Source organism: Psilocybe cubensis, chromosome 9 (assembly GCF_017499595.1).
Source record: "Psilocybe cubensis strain MGC-MH-2018 chromosome 9, whole genome shotgun sequence".
In the NCBI taxonomy this organism is placed as follows: domain Eukaryota; kingdom Fungi; phylum Basidiomycota; class Agaricomycetes; order Agaricales; family Agrocybaceae; genus Psilocybe; species Psilocybe cubensis.
The window spans coordinates 846,995-862,456 of record NC_063007.1 but is presented as its reverse complement, the minus strand read 5'-3'; the positions used below and the strand labels follow the sequence as shown (position 1 = coordinate 862,456).

Sequence of the window (15,462 nt, the reverse complement as noted above, 5' to 3'; positions counted from 1 at the left end):
ATATTAGTTTTGTCACACAATTCATTTATTATGGCACACAAGACTTCAGCAATTTAAGAGCATGTCTGAAGAAAGCTATTAATCCTCCAATAATTCCATATCTGCACTCCCGGAATCGCTTTTCTGACGACGAATTTGGCTGGGAAGTGAATCCGATTCCACTAGCGGTGGAATGTCGGCCAGATTGATACGAGGTCGGTCAATTTTAGGAAGTCCAAAAAATTGACAAAATTTGTTACAATCGTGCTCGAGAGCAAATGTTTCAAATTTTGTGTTTCCGTCACCAAATATAAGGCCTGGTATTGAGCTAAAACAATAAGGCTAATATCAGCTACCGCTATATGTAAATTAACTGGTTACTGACGGATGAGTTATAATTTGAGGATCTGTTAGAAGGGTTCGTCCTCCTATAACAATCAGGAATTGCACTAGTTAGAAAAGTAACAATTTAGTAAACAAGATATACATGCCTTGAAAATCAGAAACAAAGGCAAGTCCCTTTGTCTCAATATACTGAATGTGTTGTGCAAACGAGAGGAATTGTGACCGTTCATTTTGTTCCGGATTTGTGAAATAAACGGGGCGTGCTGAGCTATTATTGAGATATTTCACAAACCATGCATCACCAGTAGGAGATTTGCTTTCGATGTATTCTTCCAAAAGGTAGACATTGGCATTGTTGGTTTTGGAGATAGCAAGACCTGAGTTGACGTAGCGCATAACCGGAATAGTAAAAGGAGGCACTCCTCTGGTGCGCTTTTCCCTTTGAATAAACCTAATAAATTTACCATGCATTAGTGCAATTGGAACCTTTTTAGCATATTTGAGAATAAAAGCTTACTGATAGACGAGTTCCATAAGAGCAGATGCCCAACCAAGACAGTTCAATTCAATGCTGACCTTTTTGGCCTGAGTTTGACCCTCGTAAACAATAGGCTTCTCTGTTACTGGGTCAATACCACCAAATATTTGCTTGATACAAATACGAGTATTTGAAAGTCTACCGCCGAGAAAGGGCGTAGATGTATATCCCACGCGAGCCAATTTGAATGCTCCTTTAAATGGTATAGCTGAAGGATCATAGGAAATAGTTGCGTTCATTGGTGCAAAGTGCTGGGGATTTTGGAGCTCATCTGGATTTTTAACCAAGTTGCTGAATGAAACTGGAGGTGGTAGTTTGAAGAACGAAACATCTTCAATAACTGTCTGAACTATAGATAACATGAATTTAGTACATGTTCTAAAACTTTAAACATAGAAAAAGATTCAAAACTTACATAAGGATTTCATGTTTTTTCTGCGTGGTGGGACTTGAAGCTGAAGCGCATTTTTTAGCTCATCTGCTGTATGCTGAAGTGATGGACCCTCTACTGGATCAGCCTCAAAATTCTAAAATTGCAGTAAGTCTATAATCGTAAGTAGAACAAAAATGTTTACTAACATCTGATTCCCAATATTTGCGCTTTACAGCCTTAGATGCTATACTTCCATGAAGCGAAGCTGAAGGCTTTAAAATATATTAGTCATTCTTATTACAAAAGAAACGTAATAAAACACTTACCTGCATTTCATCATTCCCTTGATGAGAAGTTTCCTTTGGCTCCGTTATATGGTCTATTATAGACTCATAAAGGCGGTGAGTAATACAAAGGTATAGTTCAATTCCTTGCTTCGGAGTAAAAATCTTTGAAAGCTTATTCCGACCTTTGAAACTGAAAAAGTGTTCCGATATAGCATCAACATCTGGCTGTTTTGGAATAAGTTCAACCCATAACTTATTCCTAACAACACAGTCATCGATACGCAAAGGGAACCCCTTTGACCATTCCAAAAATTGAGGAAGTAAAGCATAATACATTACCCGTTTAAGATCAGTTAGACCTATATGAACTGGAATATTTGAAACGGCCTCATGAAGACCCTAAAATTTACCAATATTAAACTGAATATATTATAGAAATAAGAACCAAATTACTTACAGCAATATGGACTGGGCTTTTTTTGGTCGGAACACGGACAGAAAGCCAAACTTTGACCACTACAAGCTCTGCATTGGCTGCGGAGCTATATGCCATAGCCGCAAAATGTTGGCGCATCTCGTTATAGAATCCATGTGCTTCTTGATAGCCCGGATTGAGTAAATCCTTTTGTGGAAAGGTAAGCGATTTGGCTTTGAGACCGACATTCACAACAGTTGATCCAGGACCAGACAGAGCTCCGAAGGAGCTAACGCCTTGTTGTCGAGCAGGCCTATTTGTGACTGGAGAACCATATGCAACACTCTGTGTAATATTTCTTCCCACAGCAACAACAGGTGCAAGGCGCTCTAATTATTGTTCAGATTTGGACATTACCAGATAGTTGGTTAACTTACCATCACGCTGCGCTGCAGCAATATGCTTCTGGACTATAGCTGCTTCTGAAGTTGCAGCATTATCTACTATCAATTTTCAATTTAAATAAGAAACCATTATTCTAAAGATTAAACATTACTCACCACGACCAACATGAGCGGCAGCTGAAGCAACCGGCAAAGCTCTAACATTACGAGCTGCTATTTCGGACTCTAATAAAGATTATAAAGTCAATTAACAATAAATATTAAAGATAGACTAACTGTGATCCTGATTGTTATCACGACGTATCGTCGTTTTCTTCGATAAATAGTATTCGTAGCATGAGCCACAAAGGTAACGCCCTTCGCCTTGATGCTTATTATGCATCCATTGAAGCCGGGTACCCGGTGCAAATTGCTGTTTGCATCGATTACATTGAACTGGCATGTTCTGCTCGGATGTAAACTCGGCCTCATAATCTCCAGTTGGCTTGTTCATAATAGCAAATGGTGAATAAAGCAGGATAATCGTGGAAATGGTTAAGGAATAAAAGTGTCCAAGTCGTCCAACGGTTCAATGGACTCCTATTCACCTGCTCCTGTCTTGAAATTTCAAATTGATATCAATGTTCTAAAGTTCTATGGGTTTCCATAGGGCGGGAGATTTGGTTCTTAATTATTAAAAGTAATTTATAGTAGCAAAAATGTGAAGGTACGTGAACAATACTGAAAGTACTCTGCAGCGAGTTGTGCTCTACACGTTCAGTACCGAACAAATATTTAATCAGTCACGGTGACACCGTGATACGCCTTGATTTATAAGGCAAATTGACTATTTATTTATTTATTGTTTAATTTACAAAGGCCATCACGCGGCATGAGCCAAACATTGAGCAGATCAGTCTGGCTTTCCATACAACTTATCATCCCAACAAGAGGATTGATTTAGGCTGTCTACCAAGAACAAATATGCTATCATATATTGGCTTCAATGGTGCTGTATTGACCATACGTCAATGTGAATTACGAGTAAACCTGTCGCTATACTGGAATTCTCTCCCGAGAATTGCCAGAGCATTGTGTGGCACGTCACAGTGTGTGTGTGTCAAACCAGAAAAGTCGCGGGTCGGGAACCGCCGTATGATGTGTCGGAGCTCAATTTCGATGTTGATGCCGTCGATGGCCGCAAAATCACCGAGAATTGCTCAGACAGGCATCGGACATCGTAAAGTTGGTGACCCAGGGGCTCCTATACTTAACCAAACGCTGGCGATGGCGAGTGACAAGTCTGGCGATCGAAGGAACGCTCAACCGTTAGTAAAATTTAAAAGTCCGTCGTGCTAGGTGTTATTTAACTTGTTTTGGCTTCATCACGATGTGACCAGCCTGTCACTTCTCTGACCTTGCCTGCTACCTTGCCTGCTTGTTGCGGTTTGCCTGCCACAAACCTGCCAGTCTGCTTTGTTCGTCAACCCATTCCTCCGTTTATTTTTCATGCGCAGCGGTTATAAAGAAATAGGTCCTCTCCACTTTCTAGTATCAGCATTGAATCATCGTATGTCATCATCGTAGCAGATGTTGTTTTCTTCCGCCTTCCAAAAAATAGCACTACAGGGCCGACAGCACCTACGAGTACAATGTCCCTATCGAGAAGTCAGACGCGACATGCTATTCATTTGAGTTCACCATGATATCAATTTTGGACATCCATCTGCCTCGACATATCCAAGATTTCAACTTATCCACCCCTATGTCAGCCAATTGTTCATGGGAACAGAATACACCAACATCACCCCTCATATTCGAGCCATCTTCACTATTCAACAGTCCTTCAGTGCTTGAAGATGCAGCAATTATATTTCTATAAAATGGTTAGAACTGCGAAGTACGTGGATATTTCCGCAAGCTGTTCTCGAAGGTGTAGATCGCCGTTTTATCTGACAGACGGAAATTGACACGCTCGGTTCGACTGTGTAAAGACCCGAAAACCACGTGTTTCCTGCCAAACAGGTTCTGGAGGAATGAAGACGATCCGCAGATACGTCAGTTGTGGGGAATAATCTATGTCCTTCCAAACTTACCTATGCCCCGGTTTAGTCAACGTAGGAGCCGGGTACGTCCTGTCGACATTAATTTTCCCCTTCAGCGGAACTGAGCAACACATCTGATATATCAGTCATTGCTGTCGTTGGATCAGGCCTCGCGTATGGCTTCCTCGTGGTTACTGCGCCAAAAATGCGCAAACGCTTCCCTCCCGTCAACAAAAGTTGCAAAAATATTTTGATAAAAGATTTCTCAAGTGATGAACATCCCAACTTGACTGATCTTCTTCAAACTCGGGAGAAGCATCGACTCCAAGACAGAATTTAACATTTGGGACCTGTATGCACCTGTTCGACACAAAGATTCTGGATCTATTTCCTTCAACACTTACCGTTATCTCTGGAATTCCACATAGGTCCTCCATTTTTAATCCGGAATATGATAAACATTCTGGAAAGGGACCTATAATGTGCTGCCCCAGATGAATTGCCATAGAAGATGGTCAGTATATTGCAGTGAACGGAGGAAATAGCGTATTGTCTCATGTTTCACTATATCCACTACTCCTAGAACCACGCAGTCATTCATGGTAAGAACGATGTTGAAACGCTTCGACATCGTGTAAAATGAACGTTATATTTTAGTATGGACACAGGAACTCATCAAAATATGCTCTGCGAACGGGGAAGAGCAACTAGGAAGGTCATGTTTTACTATTGGAAAACGTACGATTCTATTTCTGAATCTCGAGTCAGATCTAATGGGAACAATTCCACAGGTTAGCTCTCCTCTTCACAGCACTGCTCCAACAAATACTGTGGATTGACCTCTACCCAGTTTGAACAACGGATCCGTCCTCGTTTGACGACTCCTGCTAGCGTGCGTAGCAAACAACCAAGACCTACACCGTGTTTCAGCCCCACATATTCTGCAACACTGTCTTAAAGATGTCCTCCCGTGATCACTTTTGGCCCTATTTGAAGGAGGTTTGACTCTCATGAAACAGCGAAAGACGTTGTGCCTTTTCTTTCATCACCAACAATGGCTCAACCCACTCGAGCTCAGAACAATAATGCACGGCCACTCAATCCCGAAAAATTAGCAAGCAAGAAAGCGAAGAGTATGGTCCACCGAGAATGCGTTGGATGTTCAAAAACGGGTGCACTTTCGGAAATGCGCTTCATGGAATGTGTTCAGGTGAGGTTTTTGAAATTGTATTGGGTCTGACACTCCGGCTCAATGTCATCACTAGTGCAAGTCAATCTATTGTTCTGCAGAGGTGTGCTCGAGGTCTTTAATTAAATCATTTCTCTATTGACCGTAGCCACTCTATAAGTGCCAAAGGCAGCATTGGTGTGTATGAAATGAAAGAGACGTTGAAAAATACTTATACCATATTCAGGCCAATTCACAAGGCGTCTTGCGTTCACCCCTCGCGCGCTGAGGCTTCCCAGCGCAAAGCGCTAGCCTACCTCATTTCTAATCCCATCCTCTCTCAACATATTAAAATCTTAACGATTCTGCATCTCAAACTTCATCAACTGAGTCCCGAAGAATACGCCGCATATGTTGCGGATCCGTTCGAGGTCGAAATACTACTGAACATCGAACCTGCTGATATCCTCAATTTCCTTCAGCTCTATCATCCATCCGCTCAAGCCGAAACCGTTTCGTCCCCAATGCGGGGCATGATTCAGCTTCTCCATATTTCTAATACTCCTGAAGAAAAGAGTGCTCTCACCGCAGAAGAGCGACGGGAGTGGCAACGTGCCGTACGGGAACGGAACAAAGAGAAATCGCAATCGCAATCGGAGTCCGAGTCTGCGCCACAACGGGAGTCGGTTTGTGGGTTTATCAATGTGAATATGATGATTAAAGGCAGCCTGGAGGGGAACAGACGATCGTCAGTGTCTAAATGCGAATTCAATTCACCTTTCCTTGACTATGTCCGAAACGATCAACCTTTCATTACACCTCTCTTCCGCGGTGCTGGATTGTTGATCAACACGCCAATGGACGCATTCTCGTACATGGAGTAAGCACATACTCTCAATTGGGCATTAAACGACGACTAATTCTTCGGACGTCTTGCAGGTACATCAACACCTTGATTCGGTCTGACGAGCATAACGAATGGTCTTTGCATACTAAGATGTCCGGCCATGACAAGGACATTTATCGATTCGCAGCATCTCCTCTGGCGGACCCTACCACAAACCTTGTCGGTTCTCTTCTGTCACGTCTCATTACCAAAGTATTCGTCGAACACGTTCGTGCCAAAGTTGAACGCGAGAGAATCTACTATCTCGCAGCAGTAGCCGCAGGGTTCTCTTTGGACGCGTTGTATCGTGGGCCTGCGATAGAGGCAATGACTTTGCGAGTTGAGGCTGATCGAAACCGGGTCGAAGGCAAAACAGCGGTTGTCCGAGTTCCAGAACATCCGATTAATTAGGCCAGAATTTACTCCCCGAATTCAGCTTCATGTACACACAAACTTCAATTTTGGAACCGAATGGTCTCAGTGTACTGTGATCCAGCTTTTCAGCTGAAATAAAGCCTGCCCCCACTCGGTTTGACGATAATTCAGAGTTGCTGATGTTCCCCGTTAACACTTATTGGTGGTCTGAGCGCTGTGACGTCGATATGATGCTCAGAGTATTCTGTACAGCAAACAACTCTTCAAGTTGGCAAACGATGATGACTTTTTATTTCCCTTCACACGAGATGATTTGACTCTAAAATTTGGCGCTGCTCTAGGCTTGTTCCTGGATGACGGCACCAGGTTCAAAATTCGCCAGGGAAACGACACGGGCCGATTGAAAGTAGAAATCATCCCGTAAACCACCGTAAGCAGCTGCAGTGACCACCAAGTAAGCCCCGTTAATGTCGTTATAAATCTGCAAACTTTCATCGCGGCCAGTTTTTACTCTGCCATCTGACGAATCACGAGTCCACGACAGGCTATATGTTAGTCTCACTAACAACGACTGGAATGTTAACCAGATTACTGGTATATTGCACCATTTGTTGATGATTAACATGATATTAACATGATAGTGTCCGAGTTATGGTAATTTTTCTGGATGTGGGAGGCAGCTTACCTTGCGTTGTATCCGTGGTGATGGAGTCTAGGCGCCTTGTACTTCTGATAGTGTATTTTGAGAACAAACCCGCTACTCCGGCGACGCTAGTGGTTCGTGTGAAAAGGAAGATCAATCCCTTCAAAGTCTTTGTGGACAGCGAGCTCGCTTGCACACTTCCACCGTCTGCCCCATATAGATTGATAACGAATACTTAAACAAGCTCTACACGGGTTCACCTTCACCGTCAACCACTCAAGCCAACCTGTTCCAAACCTCGATCCTTGAAGGACGACGGGACACCTGTGAGTTTCCCGGTCGTCGTACCAGCTCTTTTGACTGAGCGGGCGTCTAAACACCTCTAAAAGCACTTGGCAGTTTCGGTTTTGCAGGATTTTCTCAGTGTCCGGCTTGCCAATTCTTGGCCCATCATGCCCTGTGAAGCATTGCCAGTGGAGTTGGAGCAGCACATTCTCAGCTACCTCAAGGACGACATCCCATCTCTGAGATCATGCGCTCTGACCTGCCATCGCTGGGTGTACAGCACGCAGAGATACCTCTTCGCGAAGGTCCAGCTCGATTTCCGCCACGTCCCGTTCCCTTCCCAGGCCAATCCACCCGACAGATTCTGCCAGTTGCTTCTCTCTTCGCCACGCATCTCCGCGTATGTGCGGGAGCTCTCCATCGTCATCGCCCACGGGATGGAGGACCAGGACCTGCACCGGCTCACCGAAATCCTGCAAGTCTGCCTCCCCTTGCTCAGGCACCTGCGGGGCATCAACCTTGGGCGCGGAAGCACTACTAGTGGCAGCAGCGGCGGCGGTGGCGGAAGACTTAACAGCGTCATCAGCTCCACCACCACCTCGGTTACGACAGCGATCCCCTGCCCCACCACCAGCAGCGTCTCTGAACCGGGGATACGTCCCAAAGGTTATATCTGGCCGGTCTCGTGGAGCTTTATTCCCAGCGCCGTGCGCAATGAGCTTCGCACCGCGTTCCGCTCACAGTCGCTCGTTCACATCCGTCTAGCGCACATGCGCGGCATCCCGCTTTCGGTACTGGCGCTCGCGGGATGTCCGCTTCTGGAAGGTCTGGTTCTTGAGGACGTCACATTCAGCGGCGCGCTTGAAGGCGGCGGCACGGGAGGGGAGACTGTCGATTGGGATGCGTCGGCGGCGGCACAGGCGCAGAGACGACCCAGAGATTCGGTCCTGCAGTCCCAGCGGCGGCCGCTGAAGATGCTCAGGCTCGAGCTAGCCGAGCCCGCGTTCCACGCGTTCGCACAGTGGGCGACGAACGACGACTGTCCGCTCGACATCTCAAGCGTGCAGCACATGTCGCTGACGATGCCCAAGCAGTACAGCACGCACGGCGGGATCAACGCGCTGCTCAGCGAATGCGCAGACTCCCTACGCACATTCTGCTGCCGTCTGGAAGTTCAAGGTGTGTGTGTATGTTCACTGTTTTCTGCCTACCTTCTTTTTTTTCCGCCGACTGTCCGAGCGTGGACGCGGCGATGGTTACGTTGTTGAATGTTGATCACGAATATTAATATTAATCTGTTGCCACCCCCACGTACTAGCCATCGGCGTCAATCACGATGCCGTCACATCCCCGCTCGACGTCAGCGCCCTGCACAACCTGCGCACGCTCCGCCTCGCCATGTGCCGGCCCCGGCAGAAGAAGACGGGCGCTGCGATGATTCTCTTCAATAACTTCAAGAACTTTATCCCGAATGTGCTCGCGCAGCTCGAGCCGGCGACGCATGGTCTGCTTGACGAAGTGTCTGTCAAGCTTGATGTGGGCGAGTGGAAGACGGCGACGGATATACGCGAGGCTGCACAGCGTATAAGGGTCCACATGCTCGACCGACGCGACCGCGACGATGACGATGACGATGAGCGCAGAGAAAGTGGTACAACGGCCAAATTCGCAAATCTGAGGAAGATGAAGTGGTTCGTCGCAGGCAACGAGGCGCTGCGCGCTGCGTTGGCCGACGGGCTGCAGGCTACACCTCTACCGAGCGGATGCCAGTACGCCGCAGACTCCGAGGAGGGCAGCGAGAGGGTGGTGGAAGTCAGACCATGCGACACTGCCGGTGCGTTTCATTTAAATAAATTCAATCTCCTCGAATCAATATTTGTCTTTGCTTACTCTATATCACATTCCAGACTCTCCAGGATACCTGGACTGCGCCGAAGAGGAAGAAGACACTTTCGCGACGTTCGCGATCTTCTAGGTCCTCTCTATCGTTCGACCCAGAATCGAACGGAACGAATACATGCATCGAAGACGAAACACCAGGACATGTGATCTATAACACCTCCGTCTTTCCGTGTTTCGACTTTTTGGAACCTTGACGACACCGTATGACCGTCAAGTACCTACCACACGTTTATACCCCTTTCATTATGACGACGACGACGACGACGACGAGAAGGACCATCAATGAACCAGCCCGACTCTCTCTGGTCAAGATACCCATTTGTATTATATGTACATATATCTCGCACACGCGATCACGGTCTTCAAAGAAGACCTCCAGTTCAGACGACATGGCTGAATTGAACACGAATCAGACATATACCCACACCCCAACAAAGCACAAAGCACGAAGAACGGAGAACGAAGGACGAAGGACGAAGAAAGCGAATTGAACGAGCAAACAAAGAGAAGAAGAAGGAGAAGGAAAAGAATAACAAACCACCTTGATTCAGACTACCAAACGCGCGCACGAGCGCGGGTAGGTCCTACTAAGGTCAACCATTGTAAATATAATCTGGGTTATTCTGGTGTGTAATATACCTGTACCAATACATGTATTGTAATTCTACATATGCAAATATCATTATCGTTATCAATTAAAATTTAAATCGCAGAGAAAGAAGCTAAGAAAGTGTATAGTATACCCCGATGTCGGATGAGAGGATAATTGCTACAACAACAACGACAAAAACAAGCAAAAAAAAAATATAAATTGCGTCAACGGTCTCGATTCGACTCCACTCCGGGAAACCTAACATGACATTGAGATGTGAGATGTGAAATGTGAGATGTGAGATGTGAGATGTGAGATTGAGATGGTCTATATTATCTATACTATCTATCAGATGATATAAAGAGAATTAACCTGTACGAAACAAATCGCAAACAAATGGCAAAAGAGAAATAGACGAAAAAACAAGACAGAAAAGAAAAGAAAAGAAAAGAAAAGAAAAGAAAAGAAATTTTGAAAGATACTTTTATATGCAATGAGTGGAGAGTTGGAGAGTGGAGAGTGGAGAGTGGGAGAGTGGGAGAGTGGGAGAGTGGGAGAGTGGGAGAGTGGGAGAGTGGGAGAGTGGGAGAGTGGGAGAGTGGGAGAAGTGGTGGAAGGAAGATCAATATTCAATGTTGATAATGCTCTATGCTCTATGCTCTAATAGTAATACTAATAGTGAATTAAAACCAAGCCACAAAAGCCAAAAACGAGAAACGGAGGAAAGATTCATTAAGCACCGTTCATAGCACAACACCAAAGATCATAAAAAAATTCATCAGTAAATTAACTTTTTTTTGCACCTTCCACCCTCCTTCCACCTTCCCTTCACTCTCCATCCTCCATCCTCTCCACAACACTCACACTCCCCCCCCTCACACTCCCACTCCCACTCCCACCAAACACTCAAGTGCTCAAGCACTCAAGCTCATGTACTCAAGTACTTACAGCCCATCCTCATTAACAACCTGCACAACCTTCATATGCTCACTCAACCCATCCACCTCTCTCCGCCTCTCATCCTCGCCCTCCCCCGCCTCCGCGCGCGCCTTAATCTGCGCCTCGCTCACCATCGCCTCTTTCGGGTGCGGCGGCTCGTACGTCTCCATCTGCAGCGCGAGCTGTGTGCCCAGGACGCTTTGGTTGGCGGTGGTGTCTGGGTCTGGGTGGGTGTGGGTGCCGTTGGTGGTGGTGCTGGTGGAGGAGGAGGAGGTAGTGGAGGAGGAGGAGATTTTGGTGGTTGGAGCGGAAGGCGCGAAGGGTGTGGGTGTCGAAGAAGGCGAGATGTCGGGGTAGGACGGCGACGATGTGATCCCCGAGCTGAAATCGCACGCAGCAGCGACGAACCCTAAGAAAGGCGGCGACGGGTTCAAAGGGCGCGTGCAGAACTCCGGGTGCGCCTGCATACCCACAAAGAACGGGTGGTCTGTAAACAATCAAAAAAAAAAAAAAGAAAGACAATTGCAATACAATACAATACAATGCAATGCAATGCAAATCAACGCGTCAGCTTAACTATTCTTTCTTTCTTTGGCCCCCCTTTCGCGTGGAATATGAGGGAATAGGACGGGGAGGGGGGTACGTACCAGCAAGCTCGCAAACCTGCATCCTCTCGCCCTTCTCGTCCTTGCCTACAAACCGCATCCCGCTCGCCTGCAACCTATCCACATACGCAGGGTTCACCTCATAGCGATGCCTATGCCTCTCCCAAATCGTGCCGGCGCCGCCGTACAGCTTGCGGATCGTCGACGTGACTTTATGTGTGGGTGTCGATGTAGGTGTGGTTGATGAAGCGGATGAGGTTGAGGTTGAGGATGAGGATGAGGATGAAGATGACGTTGAGGAGGATGAGGGTGATAAAGTCTCAGGACCAAAGACGGTAGGGCGCAGACCTAGCCGCATTGTCCCGCCCATATGCGTACGCGAGATTTCAGGCATGAAGATGATAAGTTGATTCTTCGCATCCGGGTCAAACTCGCCCGACGTCGCATCTTGAAAAATTCCAAAAAAAAAGAAAAGAAAAAGTCAACACCACAAAAAGAAAGCCACAAAAAAAAAACCAAAAAAAACCACGCACCACCAATCCCCAAAACCCCCCTCGCCCATTCAACAACCGCCAACTGAAACCCCAGACAAACACCCAAAAACGGCACGCGCTGCTCCCGCGCGTACTTGATAGCGAGCATCATGCCCTCTGTACCGCGGTGGCCGAATCCGCCGGGGACGAGGATGCCGTGTGCGCCGACGACGGCGCGCCATGCGTCGTGGTAGCGCGCTGGTGCGGATTCTTGGGTTTCGGGTTCGAGGTCGGATGATTCGACCCACTGGAGGAGGAGGGGGTTAGTGATTTGTTGGGTGCAGTGAAGAAAGAGGGAGGAAGATGGGAATTGGAAATGAAGGTGAATGGAAAAGAGAATTAATCTTCCTGCGTATTGACTCTTGGTCGGACGGAATATTGCACACGCACACGCATACGCAAAAGCGCAAACGTAAACAGAAGACACAAAATGTCCAGCACGTTTCCTCCGTCCTCCATCAGACGGCATCATCCCTGCGCTGGCTGCGCTGGATGGAACATCGCATCGTCGCATAGTCGCAAACGCAAACGCAAACACAAACACAAACACAAACGCAATCGCAACCGCAACCGCAAAACGCAACCGCAACCGCAACCGCAACCGCAACCGCAACCGCAACCGCAAAACGCAAACGCAAAAGAAAAAGAAAAAAAAAACGCAAAAAAACACAGTCGCAAAAAAGCAGGACCAAACCAAATGGCCAAATGGTCCTGCACATTGCTTCATGTTCAAAAATGTCGTATCGCATGTGCATGTGCATCTTTACGACGCACGCGCACACACGCGCAGAGGCAGACGCACGCAGACGCAGTTGCACAAGCACAAAGCACATGCAAGAAAAAAACCGCAACCGCAATCGCAATAAAGAAAAACCCAAAATCCCCTCAAAAAACCCAAAACCACAAAAACCAAAACCCCCACAACAAACCAAAAAAAACCCTCAAAGCAAAAAAAAGAAAAAAAAAAAGCAACAAACACATACATGCACAGTCAACTTCCTATGCACTCTAAACGCCGAATGCTCGAGCGCCTTGCTGACGGACATATAGCTATCCTTGAGATCTGTGTATTTGCCCACGAGCGCGATGGATACTTTGTCGAAGAGGCGTTCTTGGCTTTATGTTTGTGGGGGGAGGGGAGAAAGGGTGAGAGTGAGGGAGGAAAGGAAGAAAGGGTGGGAGAGGGAAGGCGGAGGGAAGGGGGAGAGGAAGAGGGAGAGGGGAGTGAGAAGGGGAAGAAAGGGAAGGGGAAGGGGAAAAGACGTACCCGGCTGTAAGCTCCCGCCACCTCTTCCCAAGCTCGCGCCCATAAGCCCTTCTCTCCGCCCAAACCCTCTTCACCTCCTCCTCCTCATCCACCCCCATCTCCTCTCCCTCCCTGCCCCCCCTCCCCAGCCCCCTACTAACCCCCAACCCCCTCACCGCCCTCTTCACCCTCACCTCCTCCAGCCCCAACCGCCCCATCAAATACCTCACCACCCCCTGCTCCTCCAGCACCAGCGGCACATGGTACACACTGCTCACATCATGCACGCCCACGACCTGCTTCTCGCTGACATGGCAGAACATGCTGATTTTCTGCTTCGTCGCTAGGTGGAGTGGGGTGGGGGAGAGCAGGCGGCAGGCGATGATGTCGGGGAGGAGGCCGAGCCCGCGCAGGGAGTGGATGGTGGTTTGGGTCGGTTTGGTCTTTTGTTCGCCGTGCATGTCGGGGACGAGGGAGACGTGGATTAGGGCGAAGTTGGGGGAGAAGCCGCCGCCTCCTGCGTACGAAGTCGCTCCACTGGCACTGGAAGTTGCACTTGAAGTGGTATGCTGCTGCGCAACGCGGAACTGGAACTGCCGCATCGCCTCGACAAACGGCGCGCTCTCGATGTCGCCGACTGTCCCGCCCAACTCGACGATGCACACGTCGGGCTCCTCGCCGGATGCGTCGACGGGGATTTTGGATACGCGCTCGATCCAGTCTTGGATTGCGTTGGTGATGTGGGGCACGATTTGGACTGTTTTGCCTAGGTATTCGCCTTTGCGCTGTGTGTGTGAGAGGGGGTGCGAGGTGCGAGAGAGAGAGAGAGGAGGGAATGTTAGTTTTGAATGTTCTTGCCGTTATGAATATTTCTAAAGGAGGACCACGAACCTCTTTTTCGATCACTTGACGGTATATTTTGCCGGTGGTGATGTTGTTATCTCTGCTTAGAGTCACGTTGAGGTAGCGCTCGTAGTTGCCGAGGTCGAGGTCGACTTCGCCGCCGTCGTTGAGGACGTAGACTTCGCCTTTGTTGTGGTATTGAATTGAAGAGGTGTGGTATGATAAGATTGCATTGTATTGTTAGTGGATTTATGAGGTAAAGGGAGAGAAGGGGGGAGGAAACGCACCGTGCTCGGTAGGCCGCATCGTTCCTGCGTCGATGTTCATATACGGGTCGATCTTGATAGCGGTCACTTTGAGACCGATCGTTTTGAGGAGGAGGCCGGTGGACGAGGCTGTGGGTGTGGTTCAGTCATTGTTGGATATTTCGCGTTTAGGTTGAAGGAGAGGAGGAGATTAAGGTAAGGTAAGGTCAGGGAGAGAGGGAGGGAGGGAGGAGAGGAAGAGATGAGAGAAGAAGGAGAGAGAGACGGACCGATGACGCCCTTGCCGATTCCACTGACCACACCGCCCGAGACCAGAATGTATTTGGTCATGGCGCTCGCTCTTTTCGTGTTCTAGTTCTAAGGTGTGTTTTGTAGAGAGGAGGGAGTGATGGATGGACGTAGATGAACGGACGGAACGACGCGTCCTGTGTAGATCAATCAAAAAAAAGATGTTACGTAAGGATTGTCCCACAGTTGTCATTGGCTCTAGCTGTTGTACATGTGAATTCTGTGACTCGAGTCATGGTTTTTTTGCGGTGTTGCATGCGGTTTGTTGAGTTTGGTGTGGTGTCTGCGAGGATGCGTTTTTTGGTTGGGAGATGTGGGTTTTTGCGTGTCTACATGGAAAAGTGGAAAGTTTTAAGCAATTGTGGAATGGGTTAATTGATGTATGATTTTTTGTGCGTTTTAGGATTATTTTATGAGCTGCGATTTGAAGCAAACAATGTACAGTTGATGTACGAGATACTACCCTACGCGAACAGAGTCGCTACTACACATCGACATTACATAGACACCCCGAATCAATTTTCAC

General features: G+C 47.6%; 4 protein-coding genes across 4 annotated transcripts; 2 read left to right on the top strand and 2 right to left on the bottom strand.

Annotated features, from left to right (window-relative positions):
- Positions 1-78: 78 nt before the first annotated feature.
- JR316_0009712 (uncharacterized protein) lies at positions 79-2,834 on the bottom strand (the record flags this gene model as incomplete). The annotated part of the gene is made up of 10 exons (XM_047895401.1): positions 79-307; positions 467-763; positions 842-1,211; positions 1,278-1,389; positions 1,442-1,507; positions 1,562-1,921; positions 1,980-2,326; positions 2,375-2,437; positions 2,498-2,566; positions 2,618-2,834. The coding sequence occupies 10 exons, from the start codon at positions 2,832-2,834 to the stop codon at positions 79-81; spliced, it is 2,130 nt and encodes a 709-aa protein (XP_047745120.1).
- Positions 2,835-5,419: 2,585 nt separating this feature from the next.
- On the top strand, positions 5,420-6,830 carry JR316_0009711 (uncharacterized protein; the record flags this gene model as incomplete). Its single annotated transcript, XM_047895400.1, has 5 exons — positions 5,420-5,575; positions 5,631-5,657; positions 5,715-5,731; positions 5,781-6,413; positions 6,473-6,830. 5 exons carry the CDS (start codon positions 5,420-5,422, stop codon positions 6,828-6,830), a joined length of 1,191 nt encoding a protein of 396 aa, XP_047745119.1.
- A 1,059-nt stretch (positions 6,831-7,889) lies between these two features.
- JR316_0009710 (uncharacterized protein) lies at positions 7,890-9,697 on the top strand (the record flags this gene model as incomplete). Its single annotated transcript, XM_047895399.1, has 3 exons — positions 7,890-8,901; positions 9,041-9,556; positions 9,630-9,697. 3 exons carry the CDS (start codon positions 7,890-7,892, stop codon positions 9,695-9,697), a joined length of 1,596 nt encoding a protein of 531 aa, XP_047745118.1.
- Positions 9,698-11,160: 1,463 nt separating this feature from the next.
- Positions 11,161-14,978, bottom strand: JR316_0009709 (CTP synthase; the record flags this gene model as incomplete). Its single annotated transcript, XM_047895398.1, has 8 exons — positions 11,161-11,642; positions 11,803-12,207; positions 12,294-12,540; positions 13,277-13,409; positions 13,561-14,324; positions 14,431-14,567; positions 14,670-14,777; positions 14,918-14,978. The coding sequence occupies 8 exons, from the start codon at positions 14,976-14,978 to the stop codon at positions 11,161-11,163; spliced, it is 2,337 nt and encodes a 778-aa protein (XP_047745117.1).
- Between the last annotated feature and the right edge of the window lie 484 nt (positions 14,979-15,462).